The sequence below is a fragment of the Solanum stenotomum genome, chromosome 5 (genome assembly GCF_019186545.1).
Source record: "Solanum stenotomum isolate F172 chromosome 5, ASM1918654v1, whole genome shotgun sequence".
In the NCBI taxonomy this organism is placed as follows: domain Eukaryota; kingdom Viridiplantae; phylum Streptophyta; class Magnoliopsida; order Solanales; family Solanaceae; genus Solanum; species Solanum stenotomum.
In genome coordinates, this window is record NC_064286.1 from 59,673,916 (window position 1) to 59,696,230 (window position 22,315).

The 22,315-nt window shown below is 37.3% G+C and overlaps 2 protein-coding genes across 2 annotated transcripts; one reads left to right on the forward strand and one right to left on the reverse strand.

Moving 5' to 3' along the window:
- Window positions 1–1,521: 1,521 nt before the first annotated feature.
- On the forward strand, window positions 1,522–4,316 carry LOC125864956 (inosine-5'-monophosphate dehydrogenase 2-like). The gene is made up of 4 exons (XM_049545103.1): window positions 1,522–2,612; window positions 2,879–3,058; window positions 3,835–4,092; window positions 4,208–4,316. Exons 1-4 carry the CDS (start codon window positions 1,629–1,631, stop codon window positions 4,277–4,279), a joined length of 1,494 nt encoding a protein of 497 aa, XP_049401060.1. The 5' UTR covers window positions 1,522–1,628; the 3' UTR covers window positions 4,280–4,316.
- Window positions 4,317–4,848: 532 nt separating this feature from the next.
- LOC125865960 (uncharacterized) lies at window positions 4,849–22,210 on the reverse strand. Its single transcript, XM_049546232.1, has 28 exons — window positions 21,820–22,210; window positions 21,490–21,568; window positions 20,805–20,880; window positions 17,130–17,194; window positions 17,005–17,049; window positions 16,821–16,921; window positions 16,599–16,740; window positions 15,962–16,023; window positions 15,770–15,843; window positions 15,621–15,691; window positions 14,520–14,607; window positions 14,139–14,211; window positions 13,958–14,053; window positions 13,169–13,277; window positions 12,727–12,820; window positions 12,554–12,637; window positions 12,314–12,470; window positions 11,923–12,116; window positions 11,374–11,418; window positions 11,135–11,163; window positions 10,934–11,055; window positions 9,809–9,856; window positions 7,739–7,863; window positions 7,325–7,653; window positions 6,281–7,226; window positions 6,107–6,160; window positions 5,365–5,478; window positions 4,849–5,188 (listed from the first exon to the last, which is right to left on the reverse strand). The coding sequence occupies exons 1-28, from the start codon at window positions 22,199–22,201 to the stop codon at window positions 5,144–5,146; spliced, it is 3,849 nt and encodes a 1,282-aa protein (XP_049402189.1). The 5' UTR covers window positions 22,202–22,210; the 3' UTR covers window positions 4,849–5,143.
- Window positions 22,211–22,315: the final 105 nt, after the last annotated feature.

The following is a 22,315-nucleotide window of genomic DNA, read 5'->3' on the forward strand; positions in this document are numbered from 1 at the left end:
TGGATATTAAGGTAAGTAAAGGAGTGTAGTTAAGTAATTTGTCCTTTTTAGTATATGGGTTAAAAAGAATGGTCAAACGGGTAATTGATTAGAATTAAGACACGTGTCCAAAATGAGGGGGCCGTTAGTGAGAGGGGCATGTGTGTACCGATAATTGGACGGCAGGGGCTTATGTGGACGCAAAGTATAACGGAGGGCATATGCATATCATTTATTAAAGTTCGGGGGTAAATTCGTCCCTTTACCCATTTTATTATTTATTGTCTTTAATTACATATTTGATGCTTGTTATAACATATTTAAAATTTAAAAATATTTAACATATGTCAACAACGAAAGTTACAGGCCCAAAATCGTCGACCCTTCTTTTTAAATGGGGTACTTGAGGCACCTCTTCTTCTCATTTCATTGTTACTCATATTGTTTTCAGTGGGGCGGACCTTATTCCTATCCTGGAGACAGAGATGTTATTTCTGATAGACCCTCAATTCAAGAAAAAAAAAACAACACAAAACAATATGAAAAAGAAAATAACAACAATGAATAAGTTATGATAAAATACTATAGAAAATATGACAAATCATTCTGATAATTACAACAAAATATTACACAATTAAAGTACAAGAAACAACAAAACGTTACATTAATCAAAGCACAAAAAACTACGAGAGTAATTTGATAACTACCAATATGGAAGGAAAAAATGAGACATCGATATACTATCTACTAACTTTCTATCTGATATGTATCATCCACAACCTCATATGTCCTCATTAAGTTAAAATTGTATCATATCATATGTACTCACCTCTTCTCACTACTTCATCGGTATTTTTACCCCTTCTGAAATCATTCAAACAAACATCTCATACCTTTACATTAACACATTCGTACATCTCCTTTTTACATATCTTAACCATCTCAATCTCATTTTCATTTCTTGTCCTTCACCAAAATCATTTCCACCTTATCACAAATTTCTTTCATCTCCATTACTATAAATGACCTAGTTATAAATTACAAAACTTCAAAAAGTTCGTTCTTTATCTTCATTAAGTCAAACACTATCATACATAAATTGAAAGGAACATATTATTTTCTTCTTTTTTTATAATACATCCAATGTACTATTATAAGATCATAAAATAGATTTATATTTTTGTTAATAGTGGATTATAAATGAGTCATGAGTCCATTTCCTTCTGTGAATAAGACCACCACATATCACAAATCCCACTAATTAATGAGTAGGAATTTTTTTATATATATAAAATGGACTTTCTTTTAAAGTGTAAAATTAGTACTATTTTTCTTCACTCAATTATTGAATTTTTTGTTTGGAGTATATTTATTTTTCAACTAATTAAAATTTAAATAATTTACTAGAATTATTAATTGTTATATTATTAACTGCCTATATATTATGTTAAACTTATATTATGACTAAATAAGTAAATATACCTAATAATTCATGATTTTTTTTAAAAAAAATTCTAAAAAAATAGAATTAAATATTTCACTCTTCCAATAATAATACCTCCCTTTTATCACTTTCTATTTGATTTCACCTTGAAATTCTATTGACCAGCAAAACCCTTAAAAGCCTTTCCGCCGCCATTGCCGCCGCCATGAACGACGACGGATTTTCAGCAGAGAAGTTGTTCAACCAAGGCTACTCCTACACCTACGACGATGTCATCTTCCTCCCTGGTTTCATCGACTTCCCTACCGATGCCGTCAACCTCTCTACGCAGCTCAGCCGCAACATTTCCCTTTCCATCCCTTGCGTAGCTTCTCCGATGGACACCGTCACTGAAACCTCCATGGCCATAGGAATGGCGGCGCTAGGTGGTATAGGTATTGTTCACTACAACAACACCATTTCGCAACAAGCTTCTATAGTCCGTGCTGCTAAGTCTCATCAAATCCCTTTCTCATCGGATTTGATCTTTGCTTCCCCTTCCGATTCCATCCATTCTGCTGATGAATTTGGTAACTCTCCTTGTATTTTTGTCACTGAGTCAGGAACTAAGGAATCCAAAGTTTTAGGTGTTGTATGTAAGTCTACTTGGAAGGGTTTGAGTGATAAGGAAGCTAGAATTTCTGATTACATGAACGTTTCTCCGGTTACTCTGCCTTCAAGCTATAATTTTGAGGATGTAGCAGGCTACATTGCATCTAAAAAGCTGGACTTTGTACCATTAGTGAATGACAGGGACGGGGAAGTGGTCAATTTGGTGACAGCTACTGACTTGGAGAGAATGAATTCGCTTCCCAAATTGGGTTTGCCGTCTTTAGGGATAGACGGGAAGTTCTTGGTGGGGGCAGCAATAGGGACGAGGGATTCAGATAAAGAGAGGCTGGAGCATTTGGTGAAAGCTGGGATTAACGCTCTCGTGATTGATAGCTCGCAAGGGAACTCAGAGTATCAGATTAATATGATCAAGTATGTGAAACATACTTACCCTGACTTGGATGTAATTGGTGGAAATATAGTCACTAAGTACCAAGCAGAGAACTTGATTAAGCAGGATGTAGATGGATTGAGAGTTGGGATGGGATCCGGGTCCATTTGTACCACTCAAGAAGTTTGTGCTGTGGGCCGCGGACAGGTGAGTTATTGGATGGAGCTGGTTTTTGTTTTGTAGTTTGTTTTTCGTATAAGTTCATTGTAGTTGATTTACTTTGTTAATTTTCCCTCTGTGTAACTGAATACGAAGATAGTCACTATCAATATAGACATGTCACATGAGCATAAGTAAAGCGATTGGGAAGGAATGAAGTATGAAAGCATCCAGGAACCTAGCTGACTGTACAACTGAATTTAAACTTGCTTTCTCTCTTTCCGCGGAACTTATTTCTCTGTCAATTTCTGTAGGCGACTGCTGTTTACAAGGTGTCATCAATTGCTGAGCAGCATGGTGTCCCTGTTATCGCTGATGGTGGGATTTCTAATTCTGGCCATATCGTGAAGGCATTGTCGCTTGGAGCATCAACTGTCATGATGGGGAGCTTCTTGGCTGGAAGCAATGAAGCTCCTGGCACTTATGAAAATAAGGTACTACAGGATTCTCAATCCTTTTATACTCTGTCTGCAAAAGTTCCTTTCAGGATACACCTAAAGAGTGCTTTAGCTGTATCTGGAGAACCTGCAGGCTTAGCATACTGTTGCCTATCCAACTTCCCTTGATTGAAAATTCTCCGTTGGAGGTATGAGAACTCAGGGCATTATCACTTAAATTATGTATTGAAAAGTTAAATCAAGAATGCATAGCAAGACTGAAAAACAAAAAACTAGAAGACTAAGAATTATTCTTTGTTGTTTACTGTCACATTTCTCCAAAAAAGAATCATTGTTTGTACTCAAAATGAAACCAGTCTTTGGAAAACAGTTAGATGTTGAAGATAGAATGAGAAGCTAAGAAATGGTTTTTGATGGTTCTTAAGATCGTACTTTCTCCATCTTAAGAAATCATTGTTTGTACTCATTCCTTTCTTCTCTTCCCAAAAATAATTAACTATGAATGTCAGATGATGTGGGGTGTTTCACTTGATTGTGTTTAAGGCCAAATACATAGCCCCTCAAAGTTGGCACGAAATGTCAGTTGGTCAGAAGCAAGAATTTAATGCCTAACTTGAGGGGCAATCGTTGTATATCTGGCTTTCTGTGTCAAGAGTTTTGATTATCTCATCAACAAAGCAGTTTGATTGTAAGTTTTGTATTGCGAGGCTAAATGTACCTTGGTCATTCTGTGTTCATATTTGCAAGTGTATTCTACTCAAATGTTCCCTTAGTGCTATTATTAACTTTGGTCAACTTTTTGGCAAGGATAGAATGGTCTCCGTGTGAAAAAGTATCGAGGTATGGGATCCTTGGAAGCAATGACAAAAGGGAGCGATGCAAGATACTTGGGTGATACTGCTAAACTAAAGATTGCTCAGGGTGTCGTTGGTTCAGTTGCTGATAAGGGTTCTGTTCTGAAGTTCGTTCCTTATACAATGCAAGCTGTAAAACAAGGATTCCAAGATCTAGGTGCTTCCTCACTGCAGTCTGCTCATCATCTCTTAAGATCAGGCGCATTGAGGCTAGAGGTTTGTATCTTCGTCCTCGGTCATTGTTATATTGTAACGAATTGAAAGAGCATAATCATCTTAGCTCTCATAGTTCATTGGGATCCAACTTTTAACTCTCTTTCTGGTTCTTCAGGTCCGAACAGGAGCAGCACAAGTTGAAGGAGGGGTTCATGGTCTCGTCGGTTATGAGAAAAAATACTTCTGATTTAGCTGTTGTTGTAGAATAATGTAAACGGTTATTACTTGATCCAAGTATCTTGTTGTCAAACATTAAACCATAAATTTCAGCAATGGATGGCCTAATTCATAAGATGAATTTGAAAAAGCTTCTTCCATTGTTCTAAAATTAAAACTTAATTTATCTGTCACTCTCGTAAATTGCTGAGAAGAGTAATATGCCTTCAAATCTCATGAAAATAGTTCTTAAGTTTCTCCTTGAAAATGAAGGATAAGCATTCGAATTCGTTCAAAAGTAATTTCTGGTACATTTATGTTTGCAATGACTATATTTAAAGCACAAGGTCAAATAATCTCTAATGTTTAATCATATATCTTTTATAATGTGTTTTTTCACATAGTCAAGTTTACATTACATTTTCAAGTGGGATATCAATATTGATACAAGAGTCAAGGTCTTGACAAACCAATTGAAAGGAACATATACAAGGAACATCATCTATTACAAAATCCAATCTTTACTTCAACGAACAAGTCACAATAAGACGATCAATGTTGATCATCCACAAAAACTTGTTTTAGTTTGTGATTCGCCTTCAACATGATATCTCATCTTTGCACAACTTGAATAAATTATATAGAACACAATTTTCTGTATCTGATCAATATGTACACTCTATTTCCTGTCAATATAAATGGAGAAAAACTGGAATCTAATTATTTGCCTAACACAAAAGTGATCACTGACTGTTAATATCTTGTATCGAACTCTGCATAAACAGTTCATATTGTAGGCAACTTGTGATTTGTCCTAGAAATTGTTAGTCTTTATAATGTGGTAGCATTTTCATAAAGTATCATCTATTTAGTGAACTCCAAAAATCGTTCTGCATCACCTCTGTGCACTAGATGAGATGCTCCTCTTTGGTAATCGCATCTGCATGATTAATTTATGTAATGAATGTAGATATTAGGCTAACAATAACATATCAAATGTAGTCTCACAAAGTGGGGTCTGTACGTAGACCTTACCCCTACCTCAAAGTAGAGAGGTTGGTTTCGATAGACCATTAGGTTAACAATGTTAAACTATATCCAAATATATGTCCTAACCTTGGATTTTGTAGTTCTCCATCCTCCAAGGTTCTGCTGTTCAGGAGTAAACGTGAAACTCTCAATGGAATTAAGACCTCTGTCAGAGCTTGAATTGTTGGATGGAGATAATTCCTAAATTGAGCTCATAAAGGCAACATCAGTAAGAGAGAAGGAAAAAAAGGCACAAATTTAACAGGATAAATAATCTAGTGATCCACTGAAACTTTTGGTGTTTGTTTCATTTGTTAGAAAGCACCAAAAAGTAGCATATCAACACATCAGCCTAGTTCCGAAGTAACTAGATGGAGATTAGTATCTCTGGTGTAGGGATTTTAAGCGGCAAATAATCAAGCATTCTTCTACCTAGAGTTTATATCCAGCCTCAAACAGTAGGTTTACTGGCAGTTGAGGAATTAAGTTTCATGCGCATGCAGAAACAGGATGAATCCGGTAAAGACTGGGTCAAATAATGTATATGCTACGCAATATCTTCATGGACGTCAAAGAAATAGATCCGTAACAGAATTGAGATAAACGGAAACTTGGATGGTCTATTTACAGGTTTAGAGGTGAATGATTCAGAACTACATTAGTTCACAGGCAACATCATGTATTAGCCCTTGATCTGCATGATCACTATCTAAGTCATGATGCATTGACCTATCAATAGACAGATTATATGATACTCAACTCTGCTTAATTATTTCCCACACACATTCTAGGTCACTTGTTCCAAGGAATGAGCAAAGGACTCACTGACCTTTCTTGATGCTTCAGGCTCCTTTATCACCAAGCAATCACAATAAAGCAGCACCTTCACAGAAAACAAATGGTGAAAACAGAAAATATCAAAAGAAAATGTTCAAGTTTTAGGATAGAAACTGAACCAGTTAAAACCCTGCAACCAGTACTGTAGTGGTGGAAAGATAAATACCTTATTTAGTAACTGGACATTAGACGCATCAGAAGCCATGACTTGTACACCAAGACAATGTCTGGAATTTACACAGAAGGGACAGAAAATAGTTTTGAAAACACAGCCATCTTCTTTGCACCAAATTCCCTGAACAGATAAATTGTCACTGATTGTTTCATAGATGCGTTGATCAACAGACGAAAAGTTAGCTATGAGAATAGGTATACTATGTCTGCTCGGATCAGGGGTTTCTGGTAGACCTTTCCAAAGAGATTTTAAGTGAGTTTTTGTTGACAAAGTTCGTGAGCACATAACAAATAAATTATTCTGAGGAAGCCCTAGTGGATTGTTGCAAAGTGAGCAAAATATCTGTAGTCTTTCGTACATAGCAAGATTAGACTGCACGACTGATATCTCACAGTTATTCAGGACTGATGACCAAGGAGATTTGGACTTCTCCAGTTCCTTGTCTAACTGACTAATTCTGGAACTAGAATCAATCATCTGGTTTGCATCTTTAATCTTCCTTGATCTACATGTAGAACTATCATGCATAGGAATCTTGGTCATCTGAGTATCAAATTCTTCTGCATCAAGATGAACTATGGATGACAAATCCAGACGTTTTATCCTTTTCCCGACATGAGAATTGACGCTCGAGTTAATTGGCGATTCAACATCAAATGATATCATGTTTGCTTTTGTATAGACATCTTTTTGAGGAGTAATCGTCAAACAGGGAGATTTACAACCCAACTCAGCTTTTTGTTGAGTTGTAGGATGATTTGCCAAGTGATCTGAAAGGTCACTAGATGCTTGAATGATGGTGGAGGAAGAATATTCATCCTTGGAGAAGGATTGAGGACTAGAAGTGTGAATAATGTCATCAGTAGCAGGAGTTTCTTTTACAATAGTTAATTGAGGGTCAGCAGCGTGTGAAACTATCAATGGATCTCCGGAGAACCTGCAAATAGGAATTCAGTAGTGAGCTCGCAGAATTTTTTGAACTGAATGAAAGGAATGAAATTAGCAGACACAACGCAATAAAGATTCATGATTCACCTAGATGAAAATGCTGAATCACATTCCAAATCAATGTAACCTCTGCGACCATCAGAATCCTCATCATCACTTAACATCAAATGAGGGGCATCAATTCTCATTTTAGTGGAGGATGTATTATACATGGTATCAATACATGAAGATTGACATAGGAGCGGAGCTTTTTGACAAATCAATGCACCATTTTCTTCCTCCTTAAGCCCTTTCACATCAGAAGTGCTGAACTCCTGGTTTTTCTGCCTGATTCTTATACTCTTGGTGACAAAAGCATTTTCTTCAACATCAACAACAGAACTTTGTATGGAACTGGCTGCCTTGCCAACACGCTCCTGTTTAAAGTTTTTAGAAAAGGTTTGAATTAATAACTAAAAAGAATCAAAAAGAGAAAAATATTGGGAAAACTTCAATGAGTACTTTGACATCTCTGAAAAAGGATTTCAGCTCTTCCATTGACTTGTCAAAGCCGCTGTGGTGTCTTATTGAATTCCGCAACCACTTTGAAATATAAGCTCTATTCCTTGCCTCACAGAAACGTTCATCTACATGCAAGAAGAAGAAATATATTGGATATAGAGATAACACAACTAATAAGCAAGGATAGAGAAAATCATCAAATTATTCAAAACTATCAAAGACATTAATGTATTCTTTCTCAAAACATTGCAACAAATTGTAACCAATTAGAAGTACTTAAAAAAGTGGAAAAGGAGGGTGGAGAGAGAGAGAGTTCTAGTCGAGATTACTGAAAAAAAGATCGTGTGATGAATGATTGAAATGCACAGTCTGAAGAAAAAACAAAGCCATAAAATAGTCTATCTCAAGAAAATGTAATATTTCTTGTTTCATATATGGCATGCCATGAAAACTTTGTTGAGTCATTCAGATATACTTGAAAAGTTGAAGTTTGGAAAAGTCATATAATGATTTGCAATAGTCAAAATTGTGACACACATCACTTCTAACTCAATGTTATATGATAAGGTCAAGAATATCAAAATTATTGTCACTAGGCTAGAAAGTAGACTGCTAATTAGTCTCCACTAAATCTTGTTACTTCAAAAGGTTAGTTGGTGAATATGTGCACTAAAGCACTCAAGGACCAAATTCCAATTATTATTATTTTTGACAAATTTGGGTCACATGATCTATATGCTCCAAGAAGAGACTTACAATTGGGTGCTTAGAGACGTAGAGATTTTGGGTATTGTAGATGCATAAAGGTTGCAAAGGTAAGGGGGTTATTTGTAAGATAAGAAATGGACGAGAGACTCGGCCAGAGGAGAACCCCGTGGATTTTTGAAAGAAAGCAAGCGAGGCAGGTATGGAGTGGCTGACTGGGTTGTTCAATGTCATATTTAGGACAGATAAAATGCCAGAGGAAAGGAGGTGGAGTAGAATGGTTAGGTTGTACAAGAACAAGGGTGAGATCCAAAACTAGAATAACTTTAGCAGTATCAAGCTACTATAGCACACTATGAAAGTCTGAAAGGGGGTGGTCGAGATGAAGATGAGGAAGAGTATGTCTATCTCTGCGAACCAATTTGGATTCATACCGCGGTGATCAACTACATAAACAATCCATTTTGTAAGGAGATTGTTGGAGCAGTACATGGGCAAGAAGAGAGAATTGAGCTTGGTTAGACCAATATTGTTGTACAGGGTAGAGTGTTAGTCAATCAAGATCACTCACGCTCAGAAATATAAAGGTAGCGGAGATGAGGATGTTTAGATGAATGTGCATACTCAGAGAGATATGATTAGGAACGAAGTTATACAGAGTAAAGTGGAAGTGGCATCAGTGACAAGATGAGGGAAGGGAGACTGAGATGGTTCATGCATGTGAAAAGGAGGTGCGAAGCGTCGGTAAAGAGAGGTTAGTTGCAGCAAGAAATTAGAGAGGTAACTATAGGCAGAAGAAGAATTAAAGCATGGTGATTAAATAGGACAAGTCGCAACTTCAGCTAATTGAGGACATGACCTGAGGTAGGAAGTTATTGAGGTTGAGGATTAGGATAGAAAGTTAGCAGGTAACCGAATGTTGCATAGTTTTTTTTTTTGATAAATATACAAACCGATGTTGCATAGTTATCACATAGTTTCTTATTCATCAATGTGTATTATCATTCATTGCTGCATTTGTTTGGTGTCTTGCTACTTTGTTGTCTCCTTTCTTACAAGCACGTGTAGGATACTTCCCTTTTGAGCCAAGAATCCATCTGGAACAACCTCTCTACCTTTGTGAGGTAAGATAAGGTCTACATTGTACCCTCCCCAAATCCCACATGTGGGATTTCAGCAGTATGTTGTTGATCTATATGCTCCAACTTGAATATGAGTGTTAGAATGTGTCCTCTAAGTACAAAATATGAGCACTTAGAAGTTTTTATACTGCAATAAAAAATACATTTTTCACTCACCAACTTGGCAAAGAAAAATCTCTCTTCTTTTTCTTTTACGCAATCAAAGAAGGAATAATATAAGTACCTAAAAAGATCACAGCTCCATAGTCAAATCTGTGGCGAATGCAACGACCTACAAAGCATAAAAACAATTATATCATAACCAATATGTTAACATCATTAAGAGAATTTGGTGGATTACAAACTAATCATACAACAAAGATAAACTTTATTGGGAAGTCTTTATCTTGGAAATGGATGGAAGGAAAATAAGCATGATTGAACACAATTTCTCTCAATTTCAGTTAGTGATAATTAAGTGAAATCTTTTTGTAAAAACTTTGGAATGTGATACTCCAAACTTTTTAATGTCCATTAACTTTATTTTGATCCATACTTACATATCCCATATGTAGTGTTATAACATTTTTGAAATAAATTGCACACATTAGTTGCCTCTTGAAGCTATATGCATGATCTTATATGACATCACTCTTCACTTAAACTACTATTTCTTGTTATCTGTTTGTTACAAAAATATATCATTAAAGAGACTTTTGTAGCTTTTCATTGTACTTGAATCCAAAGAAGTTAGGCAGGCATCCCTACATGAAGCAATTCATTGCAAAATATTTTACTTGTATAGATAGCATCCTAAACATATAACATTCAACAGGAAAATACAAACTCGTAGAGATAGACACGTGACCAAGCCACAAGAGTACATGTACAGAAAGGGCAAACTCTCACACAAAGAAATAAGTCCCGGATCAAGAGGATTTTTCAGGGAAAATGAGTGCAGAACAAGGAATGTGATCAAACTGAGTTTTTGTAAAAGTCAACAATCAGATTATGGTAACTCTTTTCCTTTTAAATAACTAAGTGAATCTGAGTTGTTTTGCGATAGCAAAAATGACTCAAAATTAGCCTAGCAGATACTCAAGTGGGGTCTGGATTTTGCTGAATCTGATGTGAGACATTATATTCACCAAGCCGTATGATGATGGAAATGAAAGCAAAAAGAAACAGATTGTATGAGTATCCATGATATGATGGTCCATGACAAACACCAAGTTGATGAATCTGTGATATATGTGATAACAATGTTGTTTAAGTCAAAGAATATTCTCTTGCTAATTGCAATATATGTGATTAAAAAAAGAACTCTCAACACGGAAATGTTTAGAAAGTTAACAGTGGCATTGCCTACCTGTAGCCTGGTTAAGAGCTCTGAAGGCTTGATTACAATACCACTCACTCCCACTCAGAAGATTTTTGGATGACTTATAAGTATTGTTGAACTTCTTTTTAAGATCGACTTTTATATCATTTCTGATGGACAATGAGCTCCATATTAGTCACCAAAACATAAATGAATCAATAGAAATTCATATGAAGAGAGATTCCTTACATGTTTGGAAAGGGAATCCCAACAATTATCTAATTTAGTTAAGAAAACAATAACAACAACCGAACACTATGGAGCTAAAATCCCATGCAAATATACTTGCAATATGAAAAAGAATTGCCACCAATAAGATTTCGCATAGAAATATAAGGATTTGCTTCCAGAATTTCAGCCGTCCTCTATCAGATTCCAGGAGTTAGGAGACAAATAGTAACATAATTCAAAGACAGAAAAAAGGATACAACTACACGAGCCTTCTCGTCAGAAAAGTCTATGCCTTCAGAAACCTGCAGAACCCACTTGCATATTCAGATGTGCAATCTTTTCAAGCTTCAATAGTCTTACAGAAAAAAGTGAGTGGCCAAATTTCATTTTCTTTGCTTCCAATGTGGAGAAAGAGATGCACAAAGTGCCTAAAAGCTTATTCATAAATAAAAATCCTTTCTTGTTAGTCCTAGCTCTTTTCTTAGTCTCTTGCAAAGTATTATTTAACTTTTTAAAACAGTTGTATTCAAGTCATACTGGAATTTTGCAAGTCATGTCAAATGCAAGAGACTAATTTCCCTTAATATTGTAAGCTGATCATTGTAAATAAGGCAATTACATATTGCAACGACTTGGAGCATAGAAGAGCAGGATGGGTTGTGATCAGATCAATGTTGCCAACTGGCCATGTGGGCAGTTGGACCAGACAGTGTAATGGGACTGAACTTCCACAAGATAGCCATTTGTGATGATTCAAATAGTAGAAAAATCTTACAACTTGACAGGTGGAAGTAACCCTGATGTACCTTTCCTCGACAAACAGCAAGAAAAGCAGCTCCCTCTTTCTTGTTTTCATTTGAAACTTCAAGTGGAGTACCGTCACTAAGAGCTGACCCTTTTGCCTTTTTCTTTCTTCCCATCACTAGTTTCTCCCTTTGGTTAATAGAACTGTAGTAACCCTTCAAAACTGATTCAAATTCTTCTTGACCCCCTCTTGGCTCTAAACAAAAACAAAGCCATTAAAAAAATAAATTAATTGCACCAGCAAAGATCAACAATTGACAAACATGATCAATTTCTAATGCATCAATGAAAAATCATGCAATGAATAGTCTGGATAATCTTTACACTCTTGCTGCCTGTTTATAGGCAAATATCCTACTGATGTCCAAAGAATGGACTTTTAATGTTTCTTACCAGTGAAAATGGGTTTTCGAGCATTAAGTCGGGCCCATTGACCTGTTTCTTTCCAGCGACTGCTTAGTTTGTCCATCAGCTTATAGCTAGGAAAAAATGCTAGACAACCACCTGGAACAATCTTGCATATTTCCTCCAAAGATGTGCCAAGTGCATCCTTCACGGTGAATGCTGCAATGTCAGACAAGGAGGGAAGTACATATTGACAAACAAAAACTTAGCATGAATATCACATAATACCTGAAAAGCATATGAATCAGCTGTTTTGAAACTTGCATTCAACGGATAATTTCTTGGTCCTCTCGAGATTACAGCAGCCCATAACTGTAATTCATAGACTGCCATTGAGTTTTATCTTTAAACTAAAATCCGAACTCCAGCAGATCCCAAAACAATGTCAAATGTTAAAATACCTGTGATTCAACGTCTATAGCATGTGGAGCTTCCAGAGAAGTACCAAAAGTAACACCAAGTTCAGAGGAAAATGAATCCATTGGTGATAGAGTCCTGTAATAAAAGAAGTAATGATGAACAACAGCGTAGAAAAAACTGAAACTTCAACAGCAGCAGTTCTTCAAAATTGTCATTCAGAGGTACCACAAGTACAAGGGCAGGAGAAGGCAAAAATAAGGATGTGCAAGGATAGATAATAAACAAGCAAAATAAACAGAGACTAGAAACATTTGGCATATGTTAAATATTCATGAAACTAACCATACACCACTGACTTTAAAGTTTTGCTTGACAGGTTATTAAGTTTGCTTCAAATTGGAGGAATAGTCTAAATCGTCCAAAACACCACCAATAATTAGTGCTTGAATGATGTTGCCATAGGCAGTATGATATTGAACATACCCTGATGTTAGGATCACTGATAGACAAGAATCAGCAATTTCTCTGAACACAACGGCTGGATTTAGGCACCACAAACTAAAAGTTTGTGTCCAGCTACCAACAGCAGTTCCTGCACATTCATAGAGTTATAGTAGCATAAGCAAATCAAATATTAAGAAATGAATTAGATTCTCTAGCCTAACAAATCAAAGATCAAGAAATGAATTAGATTCTCTAGCCTAAGGATGAGAGCATTATGACTATATTCGTAGAATTTCCATCAGTGTTGGTCGTCATGTCACAAGCAAACAAAAACATCTGTTTCTCTTCCTATTATTTTTGCATGGTGGATGAAGCTTGAGGCACTTCACATTATATAGGCATGTCTGAAGCATAGAGATCTCCTTCTCGTCTGTTCCCATGATGGAGTGAAAGGGCTTTCACCTCCTTTAACTGAACAGAACCAGAACAAAACAGAACGAATCACCAAGTATCTCTACTTGTTTTAGTGATCAAGAAAATTTTCAATAAACCCTCAGATCCTTAATGCCCTGCAAAAGCATCTAGAATACCAAGTTCTTTTGAAGAAAGAACACTTCAAAAACATGTTTATTACAAAAACCTATCATTGCAGGCAAAGCATTTCTTGTTACAATTCATTACGAATACCTGTAATCGATGTTGAGTAAATTTATCACAAAATAGGTTAAATGATCTATGCAATTTAGTCTAACAAGATCAACTGGAGACCTTGTATTCCTGAAGACAGGAACAATAACCAGCATCTTCCTCACAGATATCAGTACTTACCAGGACTTTTCTTGACATAGCGTTGTAAAGCTAGCTGATAATCACACACATGAAGCCCATCTCCCGAGAAGAAGTAACTGAGTGAGGAGACTAGTCCTGAATGATTCTCATAGTCAATATATATATATATAAAGTTCCTTTAAAAGATAAGCAATTTAGAATTTAAAATAAGGTGCAGTGCCTTCTAATACAGATGCTGCCATGCCACTCAAATGATCTGTCCCTGGCTCAGCTTCAGAGGCAGCTCTGATGGCCTTCAGGGAAAGAAAGAAAAACGGTAAGAGATTAGGGTGAGAGCAAGAGCAATGATTAGGATAATTATACATGTCCTCATATACCACTCCACTGTGAAGAAATGAACTTTGGGCCTAACTCAATCTTAAAAGCAAGTCGTGGAATGATGATGATTACTCAACCTCAAAAGCTTGCTCATGGGGAAGGGTTGTTCAAGACCAAACAAGGAGGTCACAACCCATTTCCTCAACCAACATGGGACTTTTAAAACCAGCCATCTACATTCAATATTTTAAATCTAAACAGACCAGCATCAGCAAGAATTTACCTTCGAGGCACAATCCTGTAAAATTGGAAAGCATTGCTTTGTCACATTGGCTTCTTGTAGCTCTTTCAAGGCCTTGTCACCAGTCCAACTACAAATTAAGTTGGAGCAGATGAGATACATAAATGTATATATGCTGCTCAAAGTAACTATACACACACAACATGCACAGGTAGATTGGGAGAACTAGTTACAACCAGAAGCATAGTTTTTTTTTTTTTTTGATTTGCACCGGGTGTCCGAGTCTCTTTGAGCCCCGACTAATCCCGGGGGTCCAGAAGCATAGTTGCCTGGACAAATGTTTGATCATGAAACACCTTGAGTCAGAAACTTCAAGTTAAATAAGTATTTGCAATAGCTTTCATCTTGTTTGAAAATATGATTAGTCTAATTTGTAATCGAACTGTAGAATTTTGAGTACTTTTCTTTCGCATATATAATTGTGGTTGAAGGTCAACTTTGAAGGCTTTACACCATATACAATTGTGATTTATAATTCAACTTCAGCAGCTATAAATGTTCAAGTAAGCCAAAAACCTAAGATCTTTCGTAGTCACTGAACAATTAGAAATCAATGTCCTATAACATGACATAACCAAAGTCAGGCAAGAAATGAAAATCTAAACACTGATAAAGTCATGCTTTTCAAAATTAAAGGGAGTAACTGATTCCAAGTCCCCTTTTTTCAATATCCTAAGATGTACACTAAAGAAAGTCATGCAAAATTTAGTTTCTACAAATCAAGGCACAATATCACTTTAAATGAAAAAAAATATTTCCCTATCTAAGATGATAAATGGAGTTATTGATAAAGTTCTTCCACATCCTAAAGCATAGCATACCATCGTATGTGTCAAGTTTACATCAAGTATTTCCCAGCCAAATACAAGGGAAATGAAAGAATTTAATTCTTGTATACTCAATTTACCTCTTGCAATTATCCAAAAGAGCCTAATTAAAAGAAGTAATGGATACTCCTTTTGCTATCTAATGCTCCAACATATGATAATGATGACAACAAACTTGATCTGTTCACAGTACATGTTTATTTTTGCCTGTCTGCTTAACATCTGAAGCAGGAACAGTAACCAAACCATAACTCACCATGAGGCATAGTGTTGGAAGCCGTGCTTTTCTAAAGTATTTTTCTTCCTAGAAATCCAACTCCTTATGTCCTGCAAAAACCATGGATACACAAACTGATGGAAAAGCTCTATAAGCTGTCAACAGAGCTTCAAATTTGCAGTAATCACCTGTGTCATTTCTACCAAAGGTTGGTAAATCATTGTATCAGATTGTATGAGTTGCTCCAGTTCCATCTGCAACTCTTCCAGAAAACAAGAACTGATAAGAGATGAACTAAAATAAATGATGTACAGTGTTCTTCCAATTTGGCCCAAAGAAAGATTAATAAAGGGCATGACGAAAAGCTAGTCCGTGCTTACGAAGCAAAATATCCTCCTCAACATCAACACTACCAGCATCACGACAAATGTCTTCTATATTGCTGCAGACAGCACACCAAACAAAACAAATATACAAAGAATTAGTCAAAATAATGATATGTATAGACTTCATTTCAATTTACGATACATCAATTTTTCAATACTTCTCATGAAGCATTATCACTTTTATCTGATACTTTCAGTGCTTTTAGGCATCCTGTCTTGAAATAATTCTTTTGTTTCACTTCTGGTTGATAAAAAGTCCCCATTTGATTCAATTCATGAATTAGCCCACTAAGAGTCTACTACAAAATGATCAGTAAGTAAAACTTTTAACAGGTGTCTTCATCATGTTGAACTGGAACGAATTATAACTTGAAGCAATTCTTATAGTGTTCTCAATATCTGAAGTTTATTTTCAAAAGATGAAACAGTGTATGAAACTCTGAAAATTTGATCAAACTGAAAATGATTGATAAGCAAAATAGATCTATCAACTTTGATCAAAAAGAGTATTTTATTGTAGGATATACAAAGTGACCATTCCCAAGACCTAAAGATGAATTAATATAGTTTTCCATTTCATAGCAGGCAAAATTCAATGACCATTCCACAAGTGGTTTATATCTATACATACTGGGCTTCATCGAGAATAATGATGGCTCCTTTTATAACTACTTCCATTGCTCTTCTAACAACTGGATTGATGATATAGTTGTATGGACAGAACACTAACTCCGCATCATCAGCCATGGAACGTGCTCCAAAGTAAGAACAGCCTGAATATTGAATAATAATTTGCTGATAAGTTCACTCTCGCATGGAAAATAATGGGAAAACTTTACACAGAGGCTGTCACCTTTGACAATTTGTCCAACTTTAACAAGATCTTCAATATCATGAGCCTCGTGGCACCCTCCTTTCTGAATGGATGGATGACCTTTTACTTTATGAGTATTTCTGTTCAGAAATTAGATGATTAACATCTCAATTTTTAATCTAGAGAAGAATAGATGATATAAACAGTTGAAAGTCAAACTAACTTGAATTCTGAGCATCCAGCCTCCTGATCCTTTAATAACAACTTACTGCAATTTCAGTCATAACATTACAACATTGGACAAAAGAGATAGAAAAGCATATTTTGTATGAATATATGAAAAATCACCATTTTTCATCAATGTTGTCTGCACCTCGTACATTCACATTTGTACAGTAGTGTTTTCGTGAAGCCTGAAAGATGACGAACAGAAAGGAAACAAGTAAAATCTCAAGCTGAAAGAAACATACAACAATAACAATAACAACAACAACAGCAACAACTACGGGTGGCAAATGAGCGGATTGGATAGGATTTAGGCGGATTGAAAATGGGTTGAGCTAAAATGGATTGAATTGCAACCAACCCATATCAATATGGGTAAAAAATGGATTGGATAAAATGGTCCTAACCCACTTTAATCTCCTAAAGACAAAAAACTTAATTTCTTCTCTTTTTCACAGATGGGCTTGGACGAGGAGGCCAAAAAGCTCTTTTATGAGGATTTGGATGAGGTAGTTAGAGGTCTACCGAATACCGAGAAAATTGTCATTGGTGGAGATTTTAATGGCCACATCGGGGCAACTTCTAGGGGCTTTGATGATGTTCATGGAGGCTTTGGTTTTGGGGAGAGAAATGGAGGTGGAACTTCGCTTCTAGATTTTGCTAAGGCTTTTGAGTTGGTGATTGCTAACACATGCTTTCCGAAGAAGGAGAACCACTTGGTTACCTTTCGTAGCCCGGTAGCTAAGACCCAGATAGATTACTTACTCCTTAGGAAGGGTGATAGAGGTCTCTTTAAGGACTGCAAGGTCATCCCAAGTGAAAACCTCACTACCCAACACAAGCTTTTGGTGATGGACATGAAAATTAAGAGGGATAGGAGGAAGAAGATGGTACCGGATCGACCGAGGATTAAATGGGGTGGGTTGACCCCTGCCCTTTCTCGGGAGATGGGTGAGGAGTTGATGGGGATGGGGGCTTGGAGTGGTAGGGGGGATGCAGACAGCATGTGGAATAAAGCAGCTAGTTGCATTAGGGAAGTTGCTTCTAAGGTGTTAGGGGTGTCAAGGGGTAAATTTGGAGGCCATAAAGGAGATTGGTGGTGGAATGGGGAAGTCCAAGGCAAAGTGGAAGCGAAGAAGGCTGCATACACAAAATTGGCGGAGTGCGTAGACGAGGAAGAGAAGCGGACGCTTAAGAAAGTCTATAAGAAGGCAAAGACAGAAGCTAAGTTAGCTGTTACGAAGGCGAAGACGGCAACTTTCGAACACTTTTATGTCGAGCTGGGGGACAAAGGTGGGGATAAAAAGTTGTATAGGCTCGCAAAAGCAAGAGAGAGGAAGGTGCGCGACTTGGACCAAGTGAAGTGTATCAAAGATGAGGAAGGCAAAATACTAGTGGAAGAGACCTCCATCAAGCAAAGATGGCGAAGCTACTTTCACAAACTTTTAAATGAAAAAGGGGAAGCAGACATTGTGTTGGGTGATTTAGCGCACTCTGAAAGACTTCGGGATTTTGGGTACTGTAGGTGCGTTAGGATCGAGGAGGTTATACGGGCTATTAGTAGGATGAGCAGGGGAAGAGGACTGGACCCGATGAGATTCCGGTAGAATTTTGAAAGAGCATGGACAAGGCAGGCATAGAGTGGTTAACTGGGCTGTTTAATGTTATCCTTAAGACAACAAAAATGCCTGATGAATGGAGGTGGAGTACAATGGTTCCGTTATATAAAAACAAGGGTGATATCCAAAACTGTAACAACTACAGGGATATCAAATTGTTGAGCCATACTATGAAGATTTGGGAGAGAGTGGTGGAGATGAAGGTGAGAAGAAGGGTGTCCATCTCTGAGAATCAGTTTGGATTCATGCCGGGACATTCGACTACCGAAGCCATTCATCTTATGCGTAGACTGGTAGAAAAATATAGAGAAAGGAAGAGAGACCTACATATGGTGTTCATTGACCTTGAAAAGGCCTATGACAAAGTACCGAGGAATGTCCTCTGGAGGTGCTTGGAGTCTAAAGGAGTCCCGATGATTTATATTAGGGCGATAAAGGACATGTACGGTGGAGCCAAGACTCGGATTAGAACAGTTGGAGAAGACCCAGAACATTTCCATGTTGAGATGGGGCTGCACCAGGGATCAGTCCTTAGCCCTTTCCTATTTGCTTTGGTGATGGATGAGTTGACGCGGTCTATTCAGGAGAAGGTCCCATGGTGTATATTATTTGCGGATGACATAGTACTGATTGATGAGACGCGGGACAGAGTTAATGCGCGGTTGGAGGTGTGGAGACAAACGCTGGAGTCCAAAGGGTTCAGGTTGAGTAGGACCAAAACAGAATATTTGGGGTGCAAATTCAGTGATGTGTTGGATGAGACAGATGTGGAAGTGAGACTTGCCGCACAGATCATTCCTAAGAAAGAAAGTTTTAAGTATCTTGGGTCTGTAATCCAAGGGAGTGGTGACATCGACGATGATGTCACACATCGCATTGGGGTTGCTTGGATGAAATGGAGGCTTGCCTCTGGAGTATTGTGTGATAAGAAAATTCCACCGAAACTTAAAGGTAAGTTCTACAGAGTGGTAGCTAGACCGGCCTTGTTGTATGGAGCGGAGTGTTGGCCAGTCAAGAACGCACATGTTCAAAAAATGCATGTTGCGGAGATGAGGATGTTGAGATGGATGTGTGGGCACACTAGGAGCGACAAGATTAGGAATGACGTTATCCGGGAGAAAGTGGGAGTGGCCTCTGTAGTGGACAAGCTGAGGGAAGCGAGACTGAGATGGGTTGGACATGTGAAGAGACGGAGCGCAGACGCCGAAGTGAGGAGGTGCGAGGTAATGGTGGTAGAGGGTACGCAGAGGGGTAGAGGTAGGCCCAAGAAGTATTGGGAAGAGGTGATTAGACAAGACCTGGCTATGCTTCACATTACCGAGGACATGACTCTAGATAGGAAGAAGTGGAGGTCGCGTATTAAGGTTGAAGGTTAGTAGGGTTAGCGTGTTGTCTTCCCTGGCGAGGGTATGGGTTGTTAGCGTTTGGAGTAGTCCTAGCCTTATGTTGTTTACTGCGTTTCACTCCTCACATTTCTTTCTTGATATTATTGCCTCATTTGTTGATTATACACTATCTTTTGTATTGGTTGTTATGTTTTATATATATCTCTCCTTTCACTTAGATTTGATGTACTTGAGCTGAGGGTCTCCCGGAAACAGCCTCTCTACCTCCACGAGGTAGTGGTAAGGTCTGCGTACACTCTACCCTCCCCAGACCCCACCTAGTGGGATTTCACTGGGTATGTTGTTGTTGTTGTTGTTGTCTGTTTCACCGGTAACTTTCATTCTTTATTTTTTTCATTTCCTTTTCATATTTCATATTTATGAGTATTGTGTTGTTGTTATTCTGATAGAACAAAATCACTAATTACACACTAGACAGTTTTAATTTATTTTTTTTGCAGTTTTCACATTGTTGATTTTGAAGCTCTATTAGTTTCATTGCAAATCTGGGCTATTCTGTTGTATGCAAATTCTTTTCATAGTGGAAGGTTCTTCTATCATCTTATATAAGCAAACAACATAAGAACATTAGAATGCAATTTTTGAGTTGGCTTTCTAGTAAAATATGGATACCCATTTTTTACCCATACTTGTCCATATTTTTATGGGTTAAAAATAGACCAAACCTCCTACTTACCCAACTGAAATATATGTGATCCAACTCTTTAAAATGTGGGTAAGACTAAGATTGGAAAAGAATATAATAACTTATTGAAAGAAAACAGGCAACCTACCAGTATAGCCATTGGCACCCGATAACTTGTCTTTCTGTATTCCCGAATCACTTGAGAAATTTGTGAATGTGTCCTCCTAAGAATATTTTTCAATTGCAGAAAGAGTCACAATGGTCCAAGTACACAAAATTATGATAGGCCACATGATTAAACATATGAAATTATAATGTGGGTAATGCCAAGAACATTAAAAGATATAGCTAGTAGCATGGAGAGGATGCAGCGTGGAAAGAGTGAAGAAACATTGGGGAATTGTACCTATGTGCATAACATGACCAGTGAAAGTCAAAGATACTTTATTGATAAATGCATTGCAGTACACAAATTGAAGAATGGTTATTTAGACCTAAATCTTTTTGGTGCAAGCTAAACATACGAGTATATTGTTTGAGCGTTGTATCCTCCTTGGAGATGCAATTCTCTGTGAAGTTTTGTGACACACCTACTTGGAGCTAGTGTGTGTGTGTGATGGAGAATTTACATTTGAAAAAGAAAAAGAAGATGGCCTGATTTTCAATACACAAATTCCACCAATTTGCTTGCCTATAGTTTGCTGCTTCTTAAAAAGGGTATAAATTCATACACTAATGTCTTGGTTCACATGTAAGGATCTCTTGAACGATTCAATTTTATAAAGGGACCAGTAATATTGACACACAAACTTTTTCAAAAATATGAATCTTACGAGGCATAAAAGATGGTTGGTGCCGCTTTTTTCTTTTTCGTCCCATTACTTGCAGCAGGTGGCGCTGTGTCCGGGTTGCCTGAAAATACAGAAACTGAAATGTCTAGTAATTGATACTCTACAACAGCTTAAAGTCAGAAGTGGTTCACGGCATTTAATGTATACACCTTCAAAGAGGCAATTGCTTTAGCTCAAACTTCATATTATTTTTAAAAAATCATGTAATGTATACAAATTATTTATTCAGAAGCATAGCTAAAAAAATTGGCTCCTACATTTCAATTGATGATCATCATACAAATCAGTAACAAAATAACGGAGATGAAGTACCTGAGGGCTGCGTTTCAGGAATAAATCCGCCGCCGTGACCAATAGGATCAGCTAGGGCTTGCGGATCGGGTTTAGAGTGAGTAAAATTAGAATAACGATTCTTCGACTTGCAGTTCTGCTGCCAAGCAAGAGTCGAGCAAAGAAGGGAAAGCGACTTTCCAGTACCGGTAGGAGACTCAAGCAGCGCATGAGAATGTCCATCCCTATGTGCTCGATCAAGTGTCACAATGACTCGATTCATGAAAGCTAACTGTGTCCCGTAGGGTTGGTAAGGAAACTCCACCGGAATACCACCTATATGCACCACATGCTTTGACGGTTTAGGACCTAGCGTTGCCGCCGACGGCGGCGGCGGCGGTGGTGCTCGTTTAAAATTCTTCATTACTGACACTGCAATGGATGGCTTCTGCGGTGGCGCAATAATTGTGAATTTTGTGAGTTTTTACCTTTGGCGGGACTTATTTTTTATTTTATTTTTCATTTTTCATTATTGGCG